Here is a 24,518-nt window from a genome sequence, read left to right as displayed (position 1 = left end):
TAAAATATGGTAGAAAAATAGCCTTACTCAAGCCATCTACTTTTATGTAACTGATATAAGCAGAAGACAGAGTCAGACCAAAAAAATTATTTTTGAAATAATGATTCTTTTCTCTTCGATCTTCCAAGTAATGGTCAGGTCCTGAATTGTTAATTGTAATACCCAATTCATACCAACTACATACTAACAGGGCTAATCAAGAAAGAAAAAAAAAAAAAAAAAAAAAAAAATTCCTAGGTCCTCAAAAGGAAGTAATAGCCTTCAATTATTTATGGATTATCCTTTCCTTGTTTTTTTTTTTCAACGTTTTTTATTTATTTTTGGGACAGAGAGAGACAGAGCATGAACGGGGGAGGGGCAGAGAGAGAGGGAGACACAGAATCGGAAACAGGCTCCAGGCTCTGAGCCATCAGCCCAGAGCCCGACGCGGGGCTCGAACTCACGGACAGCGAGATCGTGACCTGGCTGAAGTCGGACGCTTAACCGACTGCGCCACCCAGGCGCCCCTATCCTTTCCTTGTTAATCATCCACTAAAAGTCCACTTTATGTTTTTATATTAAATCCTTTTTAGGATATTATTTGCTTCCCTGGTGATTACAAAAGTTTCCACTTTATTTTCTAAACTATAGGCAGTAGCTTCTTTTCTGAAAAATGTAGACCAGTGTAGTTAAAGGAATTTACATACACCTTTTCAAGTCAGATAATACTTTACAAATTAATTCTTTAAACAGTTGATTGCAACAGACCTTATGTTATATGATTATTGACTAAAATAAAAATCTCTTTGGTATTCATTCCATGACCATTTAGCATTTTCAGATCAATGACAAAAATCTATGAATTCATAAATATACAACATATTTTATAGGAAATTCTCCACTACAGACAGTCTTTTATCCCTAAGTTCAATAAAAATCAATCAAATCAAAAGATCACTAAACAGCTAATATGTACAAAGTACTGTACATCGTCACACCAGTTACACTGTAACTAGCAGAAAGAATAAGCCACCTGAGCATTATAATTTCGCAGTTATCTTTAACCGCATGCTGTGTAGTATTTGACCTTCCAAACTGAAACGTTACATTTAAGATCCTCATTTTGAACACTGGAAGACAAAGATAAATATCTCTATGTGATGAAATAAATTTACCAAAACCAGGATTACATGTAATGCTTTTCCTCATGCATGTTTAGAGTCTAAGAGGAAAAAAAAAAAAAACATGTAAATCAAAAATACAGATGAGGGGCGCCTGGGTGGCGCAGTCGGTTAAGCGTCCGACTTCAGCCAGGTTGCGATCTCGCGGTCCGTGAGTTCGAGCCCCGCGTCACAGGCTCTGGGCTGATGGCTCAGAGCCTGGAGCCTGCTTCCGATTCTGTGTCTCCCTCTCTCTCTGCCCCTCCCCCGTTCATGCTCTGTCTCTCTCTGTCCCAAAAATAAATAAACGTTGAAAAAAAAAATTTTTTTTTAAAAATAAAAAAAATAAAAAAAAAAAATACAGATGAATACTGAATGTATGATCCAAATTCTGTCACAACAGGTAAAGTCCCTGTTGTATCACTACTAGCTCATCCATCCCACTTGGCTGCTAACTCTACAAAGATGACCTCCAAGAAATACATAAAAATTTCAATCTTGATCAGACAGGAAAAGCTTGAGAGCTACTGCGATGCCGTGATGAGTGCCTTCACCACCTGGTTTCAGAAAAACCATCCTAGGGAGGAATTTGATAGACTCATTAAACAGCAACCTGAAAGGTATTTGTGCTTTCTTTCTTAGATCACTATTCCAATGACTTCATTCAGCTCACATTTCAATTCATCCTGAAAAATGGAAGAGGTTAACATGTCCTTTATGGGGTAATCAGGTGGATCAGTTTCAACTTCTCATTTATATGAGAGTAAACTACTCAAATAAATATCCAAAGATCAAGATTACCTAACTAAATGGTGTGTGCACGGCAGTCCCAGTGATCAGATTTCAAAGTTAAAATTTCCAATAACAAAATATAAACATCACCATAGTACTCACTTTCAGTTTCTTGTTTAGTTTACAGCAGTATCTGTACACCATTGCCAAGTTCAGAGGTCCAAAATCTGCATAAAAACTGGGATTAAAAAAAAAAAAAAAAAGCAGTATTTAGTAGAAATATAATTTTCAGGAACATCAATGCTCATTTTTACTTTCACTACAGTTGCAAATTTCAGTTATCTTCAGGAATATGGGTCATTATATAACTGATTCATATACTCCAAATAACTAATGATTTCACCCAATTACCGTAACTAGTCTCTTAACAAGGAACTATTTGGACATTTTTGAGTTCCACCTTGTTTTATCTCCCTGCCAGGACACTCAGTAAAATGATTAAAAAGCAGGCCACAAAAGAAGCAAGATGAACATAACATGTGCATTCACTTCCGAGTTGGATTTATCACCTACTTAGTCACCAATTCTAACTACTCCACTCAAACTTTGCTCTCAGTTCTCGAGTATCTTAAACCTAGTGGTCTTCTTGCAGTTTTCTTCTCCTTGAACATTCCACATTATATGACACACTGGCCCATCTCCCTCTCTGCAGACATCTCCAGGATATAGTCAGCGGTCTGCAGATCTCTCTTACCCACTATCATGAATTTCACTGATGACCCTACAGAAGAGCGATGGCTCCTACAAGTGAGACCCAGGATCAGTCTTTTCATCTCCAACCACCTCCGAACCTACATCTACAGGTCCTTCCGTCACCTGGAACTTAGAACATCTAAAACTCAACCCATCTAAGGGAGCCTGGGTGGGTCAGTTAAGCATCCTACTTTGGGTCAGGTCATGATCTCACAGTTCATGAGTTTGGGACCTGCATTGGGCTCTCTGCCATCAGCACAGAGCCTGCTTAGCATTCTCTGCCCCTCCTCTGAACTTGCCCTGTCTCCCTCAAAAATAAATAAACATTAAAAAAAATGTTTTCTCAGGGCGACTAGGTGGCTCAGTCGGTTAAGCATCTGACCTTGGCTCAGGTCATGATCTCATGGTTCGTGGTTTGAGCCCCATGTCGGGCTCTGTGCTGACAGCTCAGAGCCTGGATGGAGCCTTCTTCTGATTCTGTGTCTCCCTCTCTCTCTGGCCCTCCCCTGCTCATGCTCTGTCTCACTCTCTCTCTCAAAACTAAATAAACATTAAATTTTTTTTTCTTTAAGAAAAAAAATGTTTTCTTAATAAATAAATAAAATCAACCCATATTTCCTTCAAATCAGCCCACCAGACTAAAAACACTTCTCGCTTCTCCCAGTTACTTGGGCATGAAAACTTTCAATCACAAAAGGGCAACAAATAAATATCAATTTCATTCTCATTTACCAGAAAGGCTACTCCTCTAAGTCATCCCTTGATTCTCTAGTCCTACGTTAGCAACAAAAGTGCAGGGGCTCTTCATTTCACATCCTCACTGTTTAAATTCCCTCTCCCCTGCCCAATCATCCTGTATTCCACTCCAGAGATTAATCTTCACAATATTCACTTCTCACGTATCTTCCCACCATTCAAAGGTGTGTAATGGCTCCTTACTCCCCTCAGAATAATTCCACAGCCCAGCAATCAAAGCCCTACATTTCATGTCCCTAGCTTCCAAGATGACCTTATCCCCTAATGGGTCCCATATGGAATCTGCATTTCAACAAACGCATCCGTTCCTTATTCCCAAATACTCCGTGCAAATTCTTAATCCAAGCCTCTGCTCACATTGATCTCCTTGCCTGGAGTGCCCTCCTATTTCTCTTTCTGTTCCTCTCTAGCTTCCTCAAAATCCCAGTTCAAATCCCACTTTTCCAGTCACCCTTAGGAAACACTAGCCTCCTCTCAAAGTTCCCCAAACTTACTACCTGAGACACTATCACATGCTGTGAATTATCTTTAAGTGTAGATCCTACCTGCCCAACTACAGAGTAAGCCTCTCACACAAGGATTGTATGTTATACTTTACAAGCTTAGAAGAATATCCTGCTCGTAACATTAAAACTTCAATGAATGAGTTCTCATTATGAATTTTTGCTCATTAATGCTCAAATTCAATTTAGCCTGGACCATAAATTTTCTAAATATCAACAAGTCTCAAAAAAAAACCCATCCCCAAAAGACCTTTCTTTTGCGGGAGTCATTGAATTTTTTTCTGCTACCTAAACTACAGTATCATAGATATGTCATTGCACTGCATCAAATCTGCCAGGAGCCACTTGCCTTACATAAGAATACTAAACTTGTATATTTTATCTACATTAAGCAAGTGTGTAATATTTTGGAACTTTATATTCCAGGTAACACCAAATTTTCCTGTCCCTATACACAGGCTTCACGAGAGTAAAAACACAGGGTTGCCAAAAAGGAAAACGTGCAATGACTGGAAACAAAAGGATATTTATTGGGGCTCCGGGGTGGCTCAGTCAGTTAGGCATCTGACTTCGGCTCAGGTCATGATCTCATAGCTTGTGATTTCAAGCCCCACGTCAGGTTCTGTGCTGATAGCTCAGGGCCTGGAGCCTGCTTCGGAGTCTAATGTCTCCCTCTTTCTCTGCCCCTCCTCAGTTTGTGCACGTACTTTCTCTCTCTCTCTCTCTCTCTCTCTCTCTCTCTCTTTCTCTCTCTCAAAAATAAGTAAACTTAAAAAAAATAAAATAAAAAATAAAAAGATATTTATTTCTAAAGTCCCCAGTGTGATGCTGTGTTGTAAGTATAAACAAAATACACATGAATCCAAAATGAACTGTGCTTATTATACCTAATTACAGACCAGTCTTGGATGGTGAACAAGAATCCATTCAAAAGAATCAAAATGAAAAGAATATAAAATAAGCACCTACCAGCATGATTAAGGTAGTCCTAACTCTAACACAGATTTCCTTGTCCTTAAGTTATTGGAAGCAACGCTCTTAACTAATCTGTTTTTCCCCTACTCAAACATGACTGTTGACACTTGCAGAATGTTAAGGTAAATCTAGAATTTTTAACTATGGTTTTATCAGCATTTTAGATTCACTTTGAACAAATTTCAGGAAAGCACAAGGAATTCAAGGCATCTAATTCCATTTTTGTGCTAACCATTAGAAGCCAACTTCAATCTCAAACTCAAAGTTGTAGAGTTTCTAATTGCACAGCCAACTTAACCACATGTCATTTTGGAAGCAACACAGTTAACAAACATACCAGTTTCACCAAACATCAGATAAGCACATTAGTATACTCCAAAAACACAGGAAGAAGTAAATCAAAGACACACTACATCCTTAAGTCAATTTGTACTGTCCAACATGGTAGCCATTAGCCACCTGTGGCTATTTAAATTTAAATTAATTAAAGCTATGCACCCTATGTCTATTGCAGCATTATTTACAATAGCTAAGATATGGAAGCAACCCAAATGCCCATGCATAAATGAATGAATAAAGAAGATGTGGTGTGTATGCATACACACACACACACACACACACACACACAACAGTGGAATATTACACAACCACAAGAAAGGATGAGATCATGCCACTTGTGACAACATGGATGGACCTAGAGGATATAATGCCAAGTGGAATAAGTCAGACTGAGGAAGACAAATACCATATGGTTTCACTCATATATGGAATCTAAAAAAAAACAAAAACAAAAACAAATGAATAAACAAAGAGCAGAACCAGAGGTATTAATACAAAGAGCAAACTGCGGGTTGCCAGAGGGAAGAGGGATGAGAACAGGCAAAATGGGTGAAGGCGAGAGGGAGATACAGGTCTGCAGTCGTGGGATGAATAAGCCACAGGGATGAAAGGTACAGCCTAGGGAATATAGTCAATGGTATCATAAAAGTGCTGTAGGGGGACAGATGGTAGCTACATTGTGGTAAGTGCAGCATAATGCATAGAGAAGTTGAATCACTATGCTGTACACCCAAAGCTAATGTAGCTTTGTGTCCACTATATTCAAATTAAAAATGTTTAATTAACTATTAAAGTTAAATAAATTAAAAATTCAGTTCTCACATCATATTAGCCCATTTAAAGTATTCAAAAGCTACATGTAGCTAATGACTACTGATTTGGAAAATGAAAATATATATTTCCATCAATGCAGCAAATGTTCTGCACCGATAGAAAACACTGATCAAGATGAAAAGATAAAATGAGAACAAAAATAACTATACAACACTGGAGAAAATACCAACTACCATGAGTGAGGTACAGATAAAGTGTTTGAAGACAGTTGATACCCTTCCCCTTCAGAGACCCACATTATTTCCGTAAGTGAAATTAGGCTCTGGTAATTCCTACCCTCTTTTGTTCAAGGGAATCATATTTCCAAAAAGACAACTTGGGACCTAGAACAGGGGAAGATAGAAAAATAGAAAAGGATCCTGTCCCCACTCTCCTCTACTATCTCTCAAAGAAACAAGTTGCTGTAAGAGCATCAGATATCTACAATGAAGAAGGTATACCTCCATCTTGGCCATAGCACCATTTTAAAGGTAGAAGCAAAACAACTTGAACCCAGAGAGTTTCCCACGTCACAAAATCTTGAAGCTCAAAGGGCCAGCTTTTATATTTCACAAAACGTGGGGTGAGCTTCAAGTCATACTAAGAAATTCAGTCAAAACCTATGCATAGCCAAGAACAATTTATTTTTTTTAATTTTATGTTTTATTTTATATTTGAGAGACAGAGAGAAAGAGAGAGCAAGCAGGGGAGGGCCAGAGGGCCAGAGACAGAATGTGAATCAGGGTCCGGGCTCCAAGCTGTCAACACAGAGACCGACACGGGACTCGAACTCACGAGCAGTGAGATCATGACCCGAGCCGAAGTTGGACGCTTAACCGACTGAGCCACCCAGGCGTCTCCAGCCAACAGCAATTTAGAACAGGTCTTCAAAAGTCAGAACTTCCACAGGCAAATACAAAGCCAACAAACTCTATCTTTTTTTTTTTTTAACGTTTATTTATTTTTGAGACAGAGAGAGACAGAGCATGAACGGGGGAGGGTCAGAGAGAGAGGGAGACAGAATCTGAAACAGGCTCCAGGCTCTGAGCAGTCAGCACAGCGCCCGACGCGGGGCTCGAACTCACGGACCGCGAGATCGTGACCTGAGCCAAAGTCGGCCGCTTAACCGACTGAGCCACCCAGGCGCCCCAACAAACTCTATCTTAAGGCCATTTTATATATCCTTTCCTCACAATGCCTGCATTGCTAAGAATATAACTGCATTTATAATAATATTGTTTTATGTTTCTGTATTGTTTTCTGACTGTTTTCTAACTGATTCTGAAAATGTCAAGATCATTGAGGCAAAAAACGGTCACAGCTGCTTCCACCACTCTGGGTTATCACTAACTTTTGATATAATAAAATGCCATGAGTAAAGAAGACACCTTCCAACAACAGTCTCCTTTTCTTTCTTTAGGTTTTTATTTAAATTCCAGTTAGGTAAAATATAGTGTAGTATTAGTTTCAGGTGTACAATTTGGTGATTCAACACTTCATACAATACCCTGTGCTCATCACAAGTGCACTCCTTAACCATCATCTATTTCACCCATCCCACCCCCCCGCTGCCCTCCCCTCTCGTAATCATCAGTTTGTTCTCTACAGTTAAGAGTCTGTTTATTGGTTTGCCTTTCTCTTTTTTTTCCTTTGCTCACTTGTTTTGTTTCTTAAATTCCACATATAAGTGAAATCATATGGTATTTGTCCTTCTCTGACTGACTTATTTCACTTAGCATGATACTCTAGCTCCACCCATGCCATTGCAAACAGCAAGATTTCATTCTTTTTTTTTTTTTATTTTTGTTTAAGTTTATTTATTCACTCTGAGAGAAAGAGCACAAGTGGGGAAGGGGCAGAGAGCGAGAAGGAGAGAGAATCCTCAGCAGGCTCTGCACTGTCAGCACAAAGTCCAATGTGTGCCTTGAACTCACAAAACATGAGATCATGACCTGAGCCAAAGTCAGATGCTTAACTGACTGAGCCACCCAGGAGCCCCTCATTATTTTTTTTTAAATTTATTTTTACTTGTTTTGAGAGAGAAATAGAGAAAAAGGAGAGGACGGGAAGAGAGAGAGGGAGACAGAATCCCAAGCAGGCTCCACGCTGTCAGTGCAGAGCACAATGCAGGGCTCAAACTCACAAACCGTGAGATCATGACCTGACCCAAAATCAAGAGTCAAACGCTTAACCAACTTAGACACTCAGGCACCCCAAGATATCATTCTTTTTTATGGCTGAGTAATATTCCATTGCATATAAATTGCACATCTTCTTTATCTGTTCATCTATCAGTGGATACCTGTGCTGTTTCCATAATCTGGCTATTGTGGCTAATGCTACTATAAACACTGGGGTGCATACATTCATATGAATTAGTATTTTGTATTTTTTGGGTAAATACCTAGCAACAACATGCTTCTTCATAAGAATTCTCCTTACCAGCGGTGGGAGGAAATGGAAACACATTTAATAGGCCAGATCATTACTAGAGAGAAATATTAAAATACAAAAACCAACTGATATCAATTGAAGTAAGTCAAATGTGCTAAAAAGTATAAAATATGTACTTCAGCAACTTGCAAATTGCAACCAAGGCAAGAGAATGAAAAAGTTGGGCTCAGGGTAGAAGAGAAGAAATGGAAGGTCATCAACCTGGGAACAATGAAAGGGGATGAGAAATGGCAGAGAGCCCTGTAGAGACACATGAAAGGAACCTGAGGGCTGAATGGGCTCCTAAGCCTGAAATTAATGACTCTACATAGAGTCTTCTCCATTCTGGCAATTCCCAGGAAGAGGCCTCCAGAGCCACAGCCAAGCAATGGCCACCTCTTTTTTCTTGGGTGGGGGAGAGATGGGTAATCTGGTCTCATGTGGGCTCATTTGGGCAAGGAAAACCGTGGATACATTATTTTATTATTTCAGAGTACCTTCAGCTTTCCCTCTAAATGAATGAATGACCGATCAAATGAATCCCTCTTATCTATTCGTAAATTTCCCCTTGTAGGTTGGCCAATTATGGGTCAATAACCAGAATGAAATTCATGAACTATTAAGTAAAAATCATTTCATCTATCTGTTATTCAGTAAGTATAAAAAGCTAAAATCAAACTCTTTCCTGTTTGGGGAGGAAAGAAATTAAAAGAATTGGAGTCCTGCAAGTGGGGAGGGTCATCTCCTTCTGAAGAGGACAAAGAAATGGGAGCCCAAGGATCAGAGCAAATGTAACCAGGGTCATCCACTACCCACAGGGTCACCCAGTATCCACAGGTCACCTAACACCCATAGTGCTGGTCCTACAGACTTGAAGGGAAAAACAAGTTGGACCTAGAAGCCTTTTTGTTATACCCAAAATGTCTAGCTTTTCTCACAAGATTTATGAAGTTTATGACATATCATTATTTTGTGTTTGGTTTTTCAAACAAACTTAAGTGGGCCCATTCCCAGAGGAATCATTGCTTAAAGCACTCTTGTACCTTATTCTACATATAAGAACTTTCATCTAAAAATTTTCAACTCCTCAGCAAAAAGATGAGCTATATTCCAAGCAACACACATTCATTCAATACAATTTATAAGCACCTACTCTGAGCAAGGCACTATAAGTTAGCATATTAATCAGAGTGCTGACAATACAAAAAAAAAGGGGGGGGGTTACCTGCTTTATAAATAAGATGGAAAAATTCTATAAGGTCATTTTAAGGTGTACCAACTCATGAATTTTTTACCAGTGCTGCTGACAGTTTTTGTCTATTCATTCATTCACTCACTCAAATATTTACTGAAAGCCTGCTGACTGCCATTCCTTACTCAAAAGGTGCTCACCACCTAATGAGAAGACAAGTAAATATGTTATCTCAGTGTGATAAATGCTAAGTAGCAATACCCTTCAAAGCACAGTGAGATTATATGTGTGTGTGTGCATATAAATTTTTGGTGACATTAATCAGCTATTACCTTCCCTATCTCTGGAATATTATCCACACTCCTCCTTTCAGATGATAAAGCTCCTATACATGGCTGAAACCCCTAATAATCAAATTTCAAAAAGGCTTCAATTGATCAGCAAACATTAATCTAAGATCAAAGTATAGTCCGAAGCCCTTACAGCTCAAGGCTTATGCTCAAGCCCTTGTAGCATTAACAAACCACAGTCACATTGATGTTGTCTGCCTGGGAAGAGAGTCGGCACATGGAAGAAGTTCCCCAGCTCCATTCAGTCAAATAGAGTCTGACAGAAAACTAAAGACCATTGGGAAGTAAAGGGTTCTAGTCCCCACCGGATCACTCAATGTCCCTGGGCTGGTGCCTTAGCCTCTCTGGGACTCCACATCTTCATCTATCAGATAAAGCTGCTGAAGTAAGACTTCTAAAGTTCTTTCAAATATCATATCATATCATATATCCAATTTCCAGCCATTATAGACTATAATATATATTATATATTATGTGTATACGTGTGTATATATACATTTACATGTATATAAAATAGAGTCTAAAGAGTCTAAGACTCTAGTTATACATATCGGACAAACCCATTCAACAGGTCACATGTTTCCCAAGGGCTAGTCACCCTATTTGATACATTCTGCCCTCTCAGGGTGTTGATTCTGGGTACAAAGGCATTTCCCTCAGAATATCCCCTCCAGGAAGGGGAAGAACCTTACAGCCTTCTCCTTGAAATTCACTATGCTTTCTGCACAGCTGGGGAACAAACCCACAGACCAGAAAGTGGCTTCATACGGTAGGAAGCTTGATCTCATTACCCTTTACTTATCTGCGTGAAGTTTGACATTTGTTGAGATGACAAAGTAAGGAGAGAACCCCAATATCCACTCTGACTCCTGTTCTTTGGTACGTTAGTTTAGGTTTTTAGGAAAGACCAGGTACACAACACCAGAAGTATGAGGAAGCGTCCTCCACTTTGTACGTTCTTAACCTGGGGTGAATAGCAAGGCCCTGCTGCTGCTATAAAATGGGTTAGTGTTGCAACTTTGCCTTAAAGCCAAACAACAGACTAGATGGTATCAAGGAACCTTCCAGCATCAGAGTCTGTCATTCTGTGACTTCCCTCTTTGGAGCAAGTCAATGAATGAAAACCCCCTTTGAGACTCACAGGAATGAAAACAATACATTTCTTCAGGAATGCACAGCTAAAATTAAAATTCACTCCCACAGAAACATTCTCAAGCAGTATAAATTAACCCCTTTATTCAATGGCAGGTATTAAAGGCAAGAGGACTATGAGGACAGTATCCTTGTGGCTTTGGTAGAAAACAGAAGGATGACTGATGTCCTGTACATAAAAGACTAACCTTCCTCACATTTCATAAAGCAAATAAGGCCTTGAAAAGGAAAATAATTACTATAAAATCCAGTGATGATCATATTACCTCTCTAAGCTCTTGGAATTAAAAGCAAAATTCGCACACTTGCCTGTGAGGCCCAGGGTGGTGCAGCCCCTACCTATCTCTCTTTGGGGCTTCATTTCCCTCATTTTATTACTACTAAGCTCCAGCCAAGCTATTTCTTTTAGTTCCTGCCTCAGACTTTAGCACATCACCCTCCCAGACCTAGTTAACATCTACCTACCCTTTAGGTCTCAGCTCCAGTCACACTTCCTCAGGGGCTTCTTCCCTGATCCCTCTCCCATGCCCACCTCTTAATATTTGATTAATATCCTCCCTACCCATCACCCCACCCCGGACTATAAGCTCCATGAACACAGGGCTGGGTTCAAATGTGCTCGTTGTTATATCCCTAGCACCTGGCACACAGATGGCTGAGTAATGAATGAAAGATTGAGATGTGGTTGGTTCATCTGCAAAAAGTACTGCCTGTTACAATTTAACCCTGCTAAACTGTATACCAGGTTCATGTGGGGAGAGATACCAGATATCACATTGTACTAGCTTTGGGTGCACACTAAGACCAATTAGACAAAATTGACAAAAATGACCTAAGAAGGAAGGGCAGTAATGGGGACAGAGAATAGCAAGATGACCCGCCTCTCTAGTGCAGGGTAAGGTCAGGAACCCAGCCCTACCTTCTCCCCTTCAGCTTGTATCTTTATTACCGGCTTATTCCCAGGGCAGCCTCCAGAAGTAACCCCCAATCTAAAAGACACACCCCCACTATACATCAGCCCAATTCCTTTTTTCTTAGGAGCCCCTTCAATTCTGAGAGTTTGCCATGTTAAAATCATCTTAAGCCTTTACTTCTGGGTTTTCCAGAGCTGCAGGCAATCTGCTGTAGGGCTTGTGGAACAAGACACAATGTTTGACAGTAGTGAGGGTCTTAGCAGAACAGGAAAGGCAATATTTTGATATTTTACAAGCCCACCATTCACGGCTCCCTAGAAGAGACCTTTTTAAACCTTTTTATCTCACAGTTAGAAACAAATAAAATGTTTTTAATGTTTCAGATTAATTCAGCTGCAGAGAACCAATAATCAACTACCAGGAGTCGTGCAAATGCTGTATTAATACCAGACCCTCTTAAAAGATAGAGAATTGTACAGAGTAAGACATCAGTTATCCAAGAATCTCAAATTCAGAAATCTCAATCTGGAATAAAAATGAGAATCACAGTTGGGCACCTGGGTGGCTCAGTAGGTTAAGCATCTGACTTGGCTCAGGTCATGATCTCACAGCTTGTGGGTTCAAGCCCTGTGTCAGGCTCTGTGCTGACAGCTCAAGCTGCTTCAGATTCTGTGTCTCCCTCTCTCTCTGCCCCTCCCCCATTCCTGCTCTGTCTCTCTTGCTCTCAAAAGTAAATAGTAAACATTAAAAAAGTTAAGGGATGCCTAGGTGGCTCAGTCGGTTAAGCATCTGACTGGCTCAGGTCATGATCTCATGTTTTGTGAGTTCAAGCCCCATGTCAGGCTCTGTGCTGACAGCTCAGAGCCTGGAGCCTGCCTCAGATTGTGTCTCCCTCTCTCTCTGCCCTTCCCCTGCTTGTGCTCTGTCTGTCTGTCTGTGTCTCTCTCTCTCTCTCTCGCTTTCTCAAAAATAAACCAAGATTTTAAAAAAATGAGAATCGCAAGTAAGCCAAAAACAAAGTCATGTTGTTTCTTCTAAAGCCTGCCACAAAATCCAGGCCCTTTAGCTGCATATATAAGAGAGTCCCATTCTCATGCTGAGTCTAGTTAGTCTTATTTTGTAGCAAAGGCTAATAAAATGTGATGTCCGGTTTCCATGCACATAGTATATTAGACTCATCAGACGGATCATAGAGAGGAGGCGGCTATTAGAGGCTGGTACATTGATGGTAATGCCAAAAGCAGCACCTAAAACATACTCAACTCATAGCAGTTAGTCACCAATAAAAACTGAATAAATTAAAAAGACTAAAAGACACAAGATGTTTAGCAAACAGGCACCATCTGCTACATAAGCAGAGAGCCCTTGATTCCTTAGGAGTGGCTGGAACCATCCCTGAATTATGGTGAAACTGTACAACCAATGTACTTATAATAATACAGTCTGAGTACTGCAGAAAAAAAAGCAAAATCAAAAGCAATAAACTCTTGAAGAAGAAAATGCAGATTCATCTTAGAAAAGTTCCACAAATTACAAAACTGCTTTCATATTTCAAGATGTGATTTCCCAACTCTTTGTAGGAGCTGCCTCACTAGAATGCCACATTCCCAGAAAAAACTGGATAAATGCCTTACTAGAGTTTATCCACCAAGGAGAATAAAGGTGAAATAAACCATCTTTTCTGGTTCTCCAAATGAAAATTAAATTTTATAACAAAAGAACAGGTCCAAACTAGTAAATTCTCCGCTTCATCAATTGGATTTGAACATCTTTAAGACCAAAATAGTAAATGTATAAATTAATAAGTGAAACATTTTATTCAAGAACTATAGTTCACACAAACTATTTCCTATAAAGGAATTCACTGTCAATGACAAATAAAAATTGTGACCATTTACAAGATGTTTTCAAGTTGTGAGGACTGCGAACAGTACATGCTTTCAATAAATAAAGTGATATTTTTGATGGTTCTCATTCAACATCTGATTCTTTGGTGGTCCTGGAAGTATTTGTATGATTAGCAAAACCAAAGTTTTTTTAGGTAAATTGAAACTAAAGCATGTTTTTTTAAAGAAACAATAAATTCGACATTTACCCATAGAAATCCCAATTCAAATCAGTGAGCCAGAAAGGAACTTAAGATCAGTGTCCCACCCAACTTCTCAGTTTTTAAACAAGTAAATACCTAAATATCCCAGGCAGGCATTGTCTATTTTCTCCTTAAAGATCACAAAAGACAAAGACTCGTCTTTTACTTTCATTATTAACTCCCCTTCTTACTTCCTTTCCCCATCCCCAAAATAAAACCAAGCAATAAAAAAAGTAACCCTTCCTTCCGATTTACACACATTCTACTTTAAGGTGCCACTTTCTCCCAGTCACCCAAGCTAGGGACCTTGAACCTACCTTCAGTTCCTCACCACCCCCTCCCCACCTCCCAACGTGGTCAATCCCAAATACGGTCAATCCATCCTTTCTAGCCTCTTCCCCCATCTGGTCCTTCTGTTCCCATTGCTACTGCCCTAATCCAATCCTGCCACAGCTTAAACAGAGCCATCCCCCACACACACACACCCCCCACCCCACCCCTCCGCCTCCCAGCCTAAAGCAGAGCTCTGTCCTCACAGAGATGATAACATACACTCTTTGCTCTTACACACCCTTCAAGAGCTAGTTCAAATATCACTCTGTGTAGTCTTTATCACCCAGGGCAGTAATAACCTCTTCGTTTCTTGGATTCCTAACACATACCTTTGCAGCTTTTGTCATATATCGCCCTTCACTGTATTTGTTCCGACTGCCTTCTGTACGTATTTGTCTATCCTCGAAGCATTAGCACAGCGCTCTGCACCAAAATCTATCCCATCTAAATGTTTCTCCTCCAGCAATTTTCAACCACCTCCAAGTCTTAAATCCCGCTTTTTAAACTTCCTGTGAAAATATGTCAAGGGTCTTTTTTCTTTTTCTTTTTGCTTTTGTTAAGCACAAAGGTGCGTTAAGCTCTGGGTTAGTAAAAGTCATTTGCTTTCGGCTTTGGAATGTGTTTATGAACTTACAACTGAGAACATCTGATGTCTTAGGAATCTACTTCAAACAAAATAATGAAGCCGCCCCACGGTGACTTGGCATAGTCAGAACTTGGACGGCCAACTGCTCCCCATTGGACTCTCTCCTACAGCCCGGCTATTTGGATCCATGTGTCAGGCAGCCTGATTAAGACCAGCCCTGTTAGTTTTAACTGAATCCTTAGCACCATAGTTAAATTTTATGTTTCTGTCAGGCTTATCTCACACAAATTGAAAGAACCAAAAAATAATGTGTCCTTATGAAGATTAGAGACAGACTACCCATTGTGAATGCCTAATGGGTCCAAAACAGCAAGTATTTAAATAAATCTATACCTAGAAAGTGAAATTTGGCTCTGGTATGTCACTGAATTTAAAATTGGCTGGTTAGTGTATACAGATTTGTGCATTTCCTCATCACATATACTATGTAGTACTGTGGTTAAAATACACATATACACATACACCTAAAAGGCATGTGTTCAAAACAGAGGATGAAAAAAGTGGCCCTGAAAAAATACTGGGTAATTTTTGCAAGGTTAGGACATAAGAAAGGAGAAAGGGAGAAGGAAATGTAAACCCACTGTCTTTCAAAAGCTACAAAGTTTTCTGAGTTTTAAGAGAATTCTATGCACAAATTTGTATCTTAAGTTACACCACTTAAGCAGCAAGAACATTTCACTGGACAGCCTGCAAAAGAAGTTTTCATAAGCTTATGAAAACTGGACTTCTTTTGTTTCATCCATCCTATTAATACATAATGATAATTAGCTCAATTTATTCCTTCCCTCTCTCTCTCTCTCTCTCTCTGGCAGTCCACCGAAAGGAGAAAAAGCAAAATTACACCCACAAAGTGGGAAAAACACTTTAATTACCACCACACATTCCCAGATATAGCCTGGACATAAAGTTGGTACACGCACTGTCGGTGGCACTTTCTTACCAAAGCCATTCCCCACTCAAGTCAGAAGGGCCAAGTGTGTGGGGCAGGGGTGTAAAGCTGGTACTGCACCCTCCCCACCAGCCTCAGGCTCAAGACAACTGGGAACCTGCTGGGAGCATAACAGCATGAACTCCAAAGCCAACTACCTATGGCTTGAATCCCAGCTCAGCAACTTAACTACTAGCTCAGTGACCTTTGGCTCTGCGTACCCGACCTGAGCCTCAGCTTCCTCATCTGTAAAGTAGTGATAATAATAGCACCCGACTCCTAGGTGCTGGCCCAGGACTATAAATGTAAGCTGTTATTATGATTTTATTTTTATTCCCATGGGGAAATGTGTCTCCAAATTCAACTATATCTTCTCTTCTGTCAATATCATAGCAATTTACAATGACAGCTGGGGTACCAAATGATGGCCCTAAGACTCTATATGATCATACGTGTGTGAACGTGTGCATGTCCATAAATGGCATTAGTCTTTCCATTAAATTAGCCTACTTGCTACATATTAAATTTAAAATAAAATTTGAAAACCAAAAGGGTTTCTTCTCACCTAAATACTCCAGTCCCACAAATATTTCCAGGCAAGGGAAGTTTTTCTGTATTTCTCTCAAAGATGTCCTAGGTTCACATTCTGACTCAAACCTATTTTACAGACTATCAAAGAAATCATTCTTCTATACGTGATTTATCCAAAAATTCCTGGTTGCATTAATACCAGAGTGTTTTAATAAAGCTTAAGTGAAAACTGAACATTTTAAATTATTTAAATCTTCAGTTTAGCTAATTAGTCCTCATTAGAGGCTGTTCATTCTTCCATGCAAAAACATTTGGTGAAATGCTTCAGGTCACTTCAGACACTGCTTAATATTCAGTCCCCAGAGTATGTCCATGAAAAGTTCTCTCCTGCATTCTCAACACCTTTCCTTTGCAAACATAAGGAGAGAAGAGATGAAAATGGACAAGGCTAAAAATGAACACCCTCTACACCACCCTTCATAGCAAACTGGCTTTCTATGCATTAACATCCAACCCTATACCCATCATCACAGTCAGGAGGGGCATGCAAAGGTTATAACAATTAACATACTTCATTTTTCTAACTTTTGAGCCAAAAAAACTTGAGCCAAGTTATAAAAAAGTAAGCCTCTATTTGGATTACAGGGCCCAATTCCAAAACTAAAGAATTAGCCTTTCTGGAGAGTTGTGTATTATTTGTACCTTAATCAAATACAGATAAATCTTTGAAAGGCTCTCTTTTTATTGGGCTACTTTTGTGCCACAAGTGTGTTAGTTCATACTCTAATTTTTATTTTCATCTGTGAAATCCTAACCCAAGGACAAATGTATGGCTTTCTTATCAACCACATTTTACTAAAACTGCTCAAGCCTTTATATTAATGTGATAAATTCTGTTTTAAGATCAAGCAGAAAATTCAGACCCTCATTTCTAATAAACAGCCACACATGAGGCCACTTTGTTAAGTTTCCTCCACCAGCTTCTCAGAAGGTTGCCATTTCAATCATGGAGTGCTATCATCCTCTTAGAACTAACTAAACACCTGCACAAAACACAGCTGCGTCCAGAGTACCTACAGCCTAATGTTTAAAGAGACTACTTACTGATTCATAAATAATAGTTGCATTTTCAAGGTGATAATTCAGCCAGAAAGGCAGCATTTCATTTATACATTCAACAAATAAGTACAGAGTTACAAGGTTGCGCAAGGCCTGTGTGACAATGCATATAAACATACTCCTCTCCTTAGAGACATGTACGTTATGATACGATAGTCAAGATTTTTCCCACCACAAGACTTCCTCCATAGACAGAACAGAGGTTACTACACATTCTTCTAGGGGCTTTGCAATCTCTCTCATTCTACACATCCTAAAGAAGTAGAGCTGACAAGATGGATTCCCAGGCTTCTGTCCCTCCTCCCTTTCTTCTCTCTCTCCAGTGTTTGTCCACCTCTGTTTATTTCCTCCTCCTTCCCCTGCTTCCTCCTCCTGGCCCTGCCTGTGAAATACAGACCTTGATATCTTCTCTTTCTCCCCCAAAATCACATCATTCTCACAGTTTTATCATCTCTTTTGGAAAAAATCCCCAAGTTTAAGAACTTCAAGTCTATGTGGTATCTCTTAAATTCCTGGGACGCCTGGGTGGCTCAGTCAGTTAAGCGTCCGACTTTGGCTCAGGTCATGATCTCACGGTCTGTGAGTTCAAGCCCCGCGTCCAGCTCTGTGCTGACAGCTCAGAGCCTGGAGCCTGTTTCGGATTCTGTGTCTCCCTCTCTCTCTGACCCTCCCCCGTTCATGCTCTGTCTCTCTCTGTCTCAAAAATAAATTAACATTAAAAAAAAAAAAATTCCTTAAATTCAACCTGACCAAAATGGAATGCCTGATCTCCCCACTAAAGCCGATTCTTCTGCCCTACTTCTTGTTCAGTTAATGGTCCCAGCAGGCTCACCAGGACCCAGGCTGTCTTAAGGCCTTCTTCACCTCCTCTTTTTCCTCAGCACCCCTCAACCCACCCACCTGATCTACTGCCAGTCACATGGATTCAGATCCCTTCTTTCTATCACCATTGCTACCAATCCTCATCTAGGCACTTATTTCTTCCCCTTGAACATTCCAGAATTTTTCTAAGTGGGCTTCTACTTCCACCCTAACTCGTTTTAAGGATGCTATCCTATTAACTTTTTTTTATTCTTTTAATGTTTATTTATTTTTGAGAGAGAAGAGACAGACAGAGTGCGAGCAGGAGAGGGACAGAGAGAGAGGGAGACACAGAATCTGAAGCAAGCTCCAGGCTCTGAGTTGTCAGCACAGAGCCCGATGCAGGGTTCAAACTCATGAAGGGTGAGATCATGACCTGAGCCAAAGTCGGACACTTAACCGACTGAGCCCCCAAGCGCCCCAATCCTACTAACTTTTTGAGAGAAGACAGATGTACTCCAGAACCAGAGGGCTCAGTTTCAAATTCCAGCTCTGCTATATCTTAACTCTGTGACCTTGGGCAAGTTCCCTAACCTCTCTGTACACTACTCTCATCATCTCTGCATGCTAAGGATAATAGTACCAGCCTCACAGAATTGTTGTGAAAATAAAATGAATTAATAATTAAGCATTGTGGGGCACCTAGAACAGCAACTAGCATGCATTTAAACACTCAATAAATGTTTACCACTATTTGCAATTAGCCCAGATCCAGTTATACCATGGACTGCCCCAAAACCCACAGAAGGGTCCAATGGTATACAAGGAAACTGCAGATCCCCACCCTGGCATTCAATCTGCACCCCATTGACCTTTTGACTTCATACTGCATACCCCCCTTGGACCTGCATACACACCAGGCTAATTGGGGGACTTCCTATTCCCTGAATCCATTCCGGAGCCTCCCTCCTCATCCTTGCTGTTCTTGCTTCTGGGATCTCTCCTCTCACATCTCTGCCAGATAAAACTCTGTCTGTCCTTCAAACCAATTGTAACTCCTCCACGAAGCCTTTTCTAAACACGGCAATCAAATGTGCTCTCACCTGCCTGGGAACTCTTCTTAGTACAGGAGCTATGTTAACCTAAAGTCAGTTCTCTTTCTATCCCTTTGACTGCACTGCTGTCATCCTCCCTACAGGCGTGCGGCTCCTCGAAGGTATTATGTGCATCCATCGCCGCTGTATCCTCTCCAGCATCTAGCATGTGTAATATGTTGGGATAACAAAAAAAGATGCAATGATGGCTAATCAGAACCACAGCCACTGCACTGGCACGGTAGCTGGGCATGTCCAAACTGAAAGAGGTATATGCTCTGCCCAGGCCGGAGTCCTCTTTATAGTTTGAAATGACATCAAAACTCACAATATAATTAGGATGGTCTCTCCAACAAGTCTTTCTTTACAAGACACCGGAAACACAGGTGAATAAATACAAGAGGAATGTGTGGACGCCTGGGTGGCTCAGTCGGTTAAGCTTCCGACTTTGGCTCAGGTCATAATCTCATGGTTTGTGAGTTCGAGCCCCACATTGGGCTCTGTGCTGACAGCTCAGGGCCTGGAGATTGCTTTGGATTCTGTGTCTCCCTCTCTCTCTGCTCCTCCCCTGCTCATGCTCTCTCTCTCTCTCTCAAAATAAACATCTATCAAAAAAAATTGTTTTAAATACAAGACGAATGTGATTTGTAGCCCTATCCTAAAATACCAACCTTAAAATGCACAAAAAAATGTTCTTCATATATCAGTACTACAATCAAAAAACCACTGAGCGCTGCGCTCGGTGGCTACGTGTAATTTTCTGCTAGAACTATACCATTTAGCAATCTCTAAAGAAGCAATTCAGACCTCAATGACTGAAGCTTGTTCCATGACATCCAAACAACCTCTGGCCCGTCAGCCACTGCAGAGTGGAACATAATGGCACATACACAGTCCCTACTGTCAGACTCACAAGAGTCAGGTCCCCAAACCTGAAACTCACTAAAAGAAAGCAACAAAAATGCACACTCCCAACAATATAGTGAACACTCAATAAACACTGCTAGCAGTGACATCAGCCAGGTACACGGGGTAGGGTAGGGTCGGGGGAGCAGGCCACACATTACTCCGTTCCGTCTAGGACCATGGCTGCAATCTGACACCAGGGATTTAGACCTCCTCCCGGCAGCATTCATATGCAGCAGCAAAGGGCTCTTTCATTCCCACTTTGACTTCAGCCATTCAAGAAGCATCCTGCCCCCAGTACCACTAAGAGAAATGTCCTGAAGACATCAGTTTCAAGAATCCCTATGATGAAGTGACAATTAAAGATGGTTTGCCCTCAAATAAAAGATACACTCTTCGAAGTCGAGAATACTCTCACTCTTCAAATGCCTTGGTGGTACCCACAAATTAGGCAGAACCGCCAAAATCCCTTTTAACAGGACAAGTCCTAGGAAGCTTATGAGGGTCACTATGGTTCATTTAACTATGTTCATTTAATTGCATGTTTGGTTTAACAACAAGAGAGTAAAGTTAAATGTTTAAGTTAGAATATATTGGACTACTCTGAAACACCAGTTCTTTTTAATGAGAGCGTAATCAAGTCAATTCAGCCTTCTTATTCCTTATTATCTGTTGCTTTTATTGAACAGAGATTTATCTCTCTTCAATTAAATTTTTGTTACCCTTGAAGTATTAAGATATCTTTTTCCTGTAAACTATTGGTCTTTCACAAACAACAGTTCCCTATTCTTATTTTACACTCTCAAATCCTAATTCCCATAGAAGAAGCAAAGTAACCAAAGAAAGTAAATCAGCACTCCTATACCACTTCCTCAAAGACAAAGAAAGTACTACTCTGAAGCTTGGGGCAACCAAATAAAATAACTCAGTAATTTCTTGTACAGGTAAAATCTTACTCATAGATAGGACTTAGGTACAGCTACCTCCAGCTAAACAGGTCCCATTTTCCAAAAATGAGCCATAGAAACGAAAACATCCTGAGAGACAACAGAAGCCTTGTGAACTGTAAAGCTGAAGCACCTGTAATACACACGCTTCCCTATACTCTGTGGGTGCTCCATAAATACTGGGTGGCTGATTCACAAGCCAATTAGAGAGTCTGGCAAGGACAGTGTCTCCCTGGTCCTACTCTGGGGAGTGTTAGGTATCTAGGGTTGCAGTTCGCGGTGGCAGTAGGAAGAGCTAATATAGACAGAGGTCTAAAAGGACTGGGGTGTCGACAGGTTCAAATGATGTTAACTTGCTCTGCACTTCTCCTCAGGCATCTGAGTCTTCCGGAAAATGGTATTCTTACTTGCACCATTGGGGGAAACTGAATAAACCTGCCATAGAGGCACATAGTGTTGTTCCCTCACCAAAGAGCCAACAAGCTAAACGGTTGAGGGGGGAAAAAAACAGAAACTTACTTTTCATAGACCAGCTCCTCATCGATGGAGAAATAGTGGGTATTTACTGTGCTTTTTGGTCTATTCCTTAAAGTAGCAAAATATAACCGATCTGAAAGACAAGTTTAAAAGATGGGAGAAAACATATGAGAAGTAGGAAAGCTGAACGTGGGCAGGGGTGGTGGTAACACAGGAAAGATCAAACTAATAACTGCTACCCATTATTTAAAGGTTCTATTAACACGTGGAATTCTTGCAGAAACCTGATCTCTCCCAGAAACCCAGAGACTCAAGAGCACAACGGAGAGGCGAGGAGGGGACCTGACTGAGAGACTCAGCTGGGGCAGTTCCCATATCTCCCCTGTTCCAGGCGAACGGGCGCAGATAGAAGCTGGGGGTACCCATAGAACTGAAGATGCAAGTTTGGTTCAGAAATCTCCAGACCTCAGCCACTGCAGAAGGGGAAGAGTGAGGCGAGCCTGCAGCATCGAAGACTTCAAGAAGAGGAAAGGAGTAAGAGACAGGGAGGTGTGATGCGGGAGCGGGGGGGGGGGGGGGGGGGGGAGGAAGGGGGTGTCCCGAAAACCGAGCGGGATAAAGGAGACTAAAAAAAAAAAATCACCCAGAGCGGGATCCCCACCAGCCCCTGCGTGCAAAAGTCCGGCGGAACCCCGTGCTGTCCCACTACTGGGCAGGGAGGCCATCCGAGGGAGCTGCAGAGGGAACCTGGGACGCAAGAAAGACAGAGAAGCCGGAAGCAGGGGGTCCTCTGGGAGAGGACAGTAGCGAGAGGAGACGAGAGCGCGCGCAGCCGCTGCAGGACACTGGGGGCCCCAAGAGAAGCCGGAGGCGGCGGTTGGGACATAGGGCTAGAAGTGAAGAGTTGGGGGTGAGGTAGGGTTGGAGGATGTGGGGCGGCTGCTCCTCACCTTTCATGAACTCGCAAGCCCCGATTAGTTCCCCTGACTCCGCTGCCATCTTAAGCAAGATACGCACGGGGGAGGGCTGGGTCGTGGACAGCTGAGGTCACCCGCCCCCGGGGGCTTCCCCACTGCCCAGGAGCCGGGAAGCTTGCAGTCCCGAACACCGCGCCCGCCGGAGAGAGGCAGCAGGCGCCGAAGGCGGAGGCGGCTGGGGGGTCAGCGCGCCGGGCGCCCCGGGGACATTCCGTGGGGAACCCGAGCCCGCTCCGCGCGGGGCGCACACGCCCCAGGCTGTGGCCGCTCCGATTCGGACCCGGCTGCTGCGGCTGCTCCGCCGCCGCCGCCGCGCCTGGAAAACGCAGACCAGCTCTCACGGCAGGGCAAAGTCTTCCCCCCGCTCCCAAAGTGATCATGGAGGAGGAGACGTCTGCCCCGATCGCGCCCGTGGCTACTCGTGCGGCAGCGGGCAGGACTCCGGTGCCCGCGGGCTGGCAGCAGCTGCTCCGGCTCCTCCTTCGCCACCTCCTTTCAGCAGCAACTCTTCCTCCTCCTCCTCCCCCTAGGTCCGCCCTCAGACCTTCCTCCCCGCCCTCCCCCGGCCCCCTCCACTTTCACGGCTCCGCGGCCATCCCTTAAAGGGACAGCCCCGCTCCTTTCTCGGCGCCCGCCCCGCGCCCCAGTTACCAGGCGGCCCGCATGTCTCTAGGAGCCAGTTGCTAAGGCTTTGTTGCCGTCCACCAATTGCTGTACAGGAAACGGGGCCCTGGGCCCAGGGGAGCCGGGCGGGGCCTCCAGACTAGAAACTTATGAATGAAACGGTGGAGTAGGGAGTAGGTAGGGAAGGGCGCTTTTGCGGCTTCCCAGGCAAGGATGCGCCGGCCCCCCTTCCTTTTCTGCACTAAGTCTTCTCCCACTCCAGATTTTTCTTCTCTGTCTCTCTTGCGCGGCCCATCACCCACATTCTCTTAAACTCTTGCGCGCGCGCACACACACGCACACACACACTTTAAAGACCTCAGAGCTCCGCGCTCCGCCTCCTATATATAGCAAATCTTTGTAGCAACCCTAGCCCCCCACCCCTGACGGATCTCCACCTTTATAAAAAATAAAATTAAAAAAGCGCTACCTCCTAGCTCAAAAGAACATGTACCGGTTTCCTCTACACATACTGGACTTTGAAATAACTTGTGCTTTGTTCTCACAGGGGAAAACGTTCCCATCCGGTCCCCCACGTCCTCTCATTTGGACTGCCACTGTGGCCGCAAAATCATCACAAATGCCTCACCTTTATCTTGCTCTGGTCGAGGAGGGGGGCGGGGAAGCGAAGCCAGCCGGGGCGGGAGAGGGGTGGAGCGGGGAGGGAACTAGCGACACACGAGAGGGCCACTCGTCCACGGGGGAAATTAACACAAAAGAATCTCTTTACGTGTTAGCTGAAGTGCTGCAGGGAGTGGTTCGTCCCAAAAAGCCCTTGTCTTGTTTCTGTGAGGCTCCTCACACTGTTTGCACAACTTTAATACTGGGTACCCTACAGACGTGCCTAATTAAAGCCTTCAGTATGAAAATGGCGCTACAGATCCACCATCGTAAGAGCATGCGCTCTGTGTGGTTTCTCAGAAACTGAAAGGGATTTGCGCCCGCCTTTGGGAGAA

At 42.3% G+C, this 24,518-nt stretch overlaps 1 protein-coding gene across 13 annotated transcripts in view; it reads right to left on the bottom strand.

Annotated features, from left to right (window-relative positions):
- Window positions 1-23,340, bottom strand: part of CDC14A (cell division cycle 14A) — a 206,701-nt gene extending 183,361 nt beyond the window's left edge. For 4 of the 13 annotated variants that reach the window (XR_003971058.1, XM_030326598.1, XM_030326599.1 and 1 more), the window contains exons 1-3: window positions 22,873-23,320; window positions 21,965-22,055; window positions 2,034-2,109 (exon numbers count right to left, since the gene is read on the bottom strand). Coding sequence is in view for 12 of the 13 variants with exons in the window: in XM_030326598.1 (XP_030182458.1) it covers window positions 2,034-2,109; window positions 21,965-22,055; window positions 22,873-22,921 (216 nt within the window). In the remaining variant the exon portion in view is untranslated. Of the gene's footprint in view, window positions 1-2,033; window positions 2,110-21,964; window positions 22,056-22,872 lie in introns of all 13 variants that reach the window. The other 9 variants (XM_030326604.1, XM_030326603.1, XM_030326602.1 and 6 more) reach the window with 7 other exon arrangements.
- Window positions 23,341-24,518: the final 1,178 nt, after the last annotated feature.

Source organism: Lynx canadensis, chromosome C1 (genome assembly GCF_007474595.2).
Source record: "Lynx canadensis isolate LIC74 chromosome C1, mLynCan4.pri.v2, whole genome shotgun sequence".
NCBI lineage: Eukaryota > Metazoa > Chordata > Mammalia > Carnivora > Felidae > Lynx > Lynx canadensis.
Note: the sequence above shows the minus strand (reverse complement) of the source record. Positions and strands in the feature narration are given on the sequence as shown.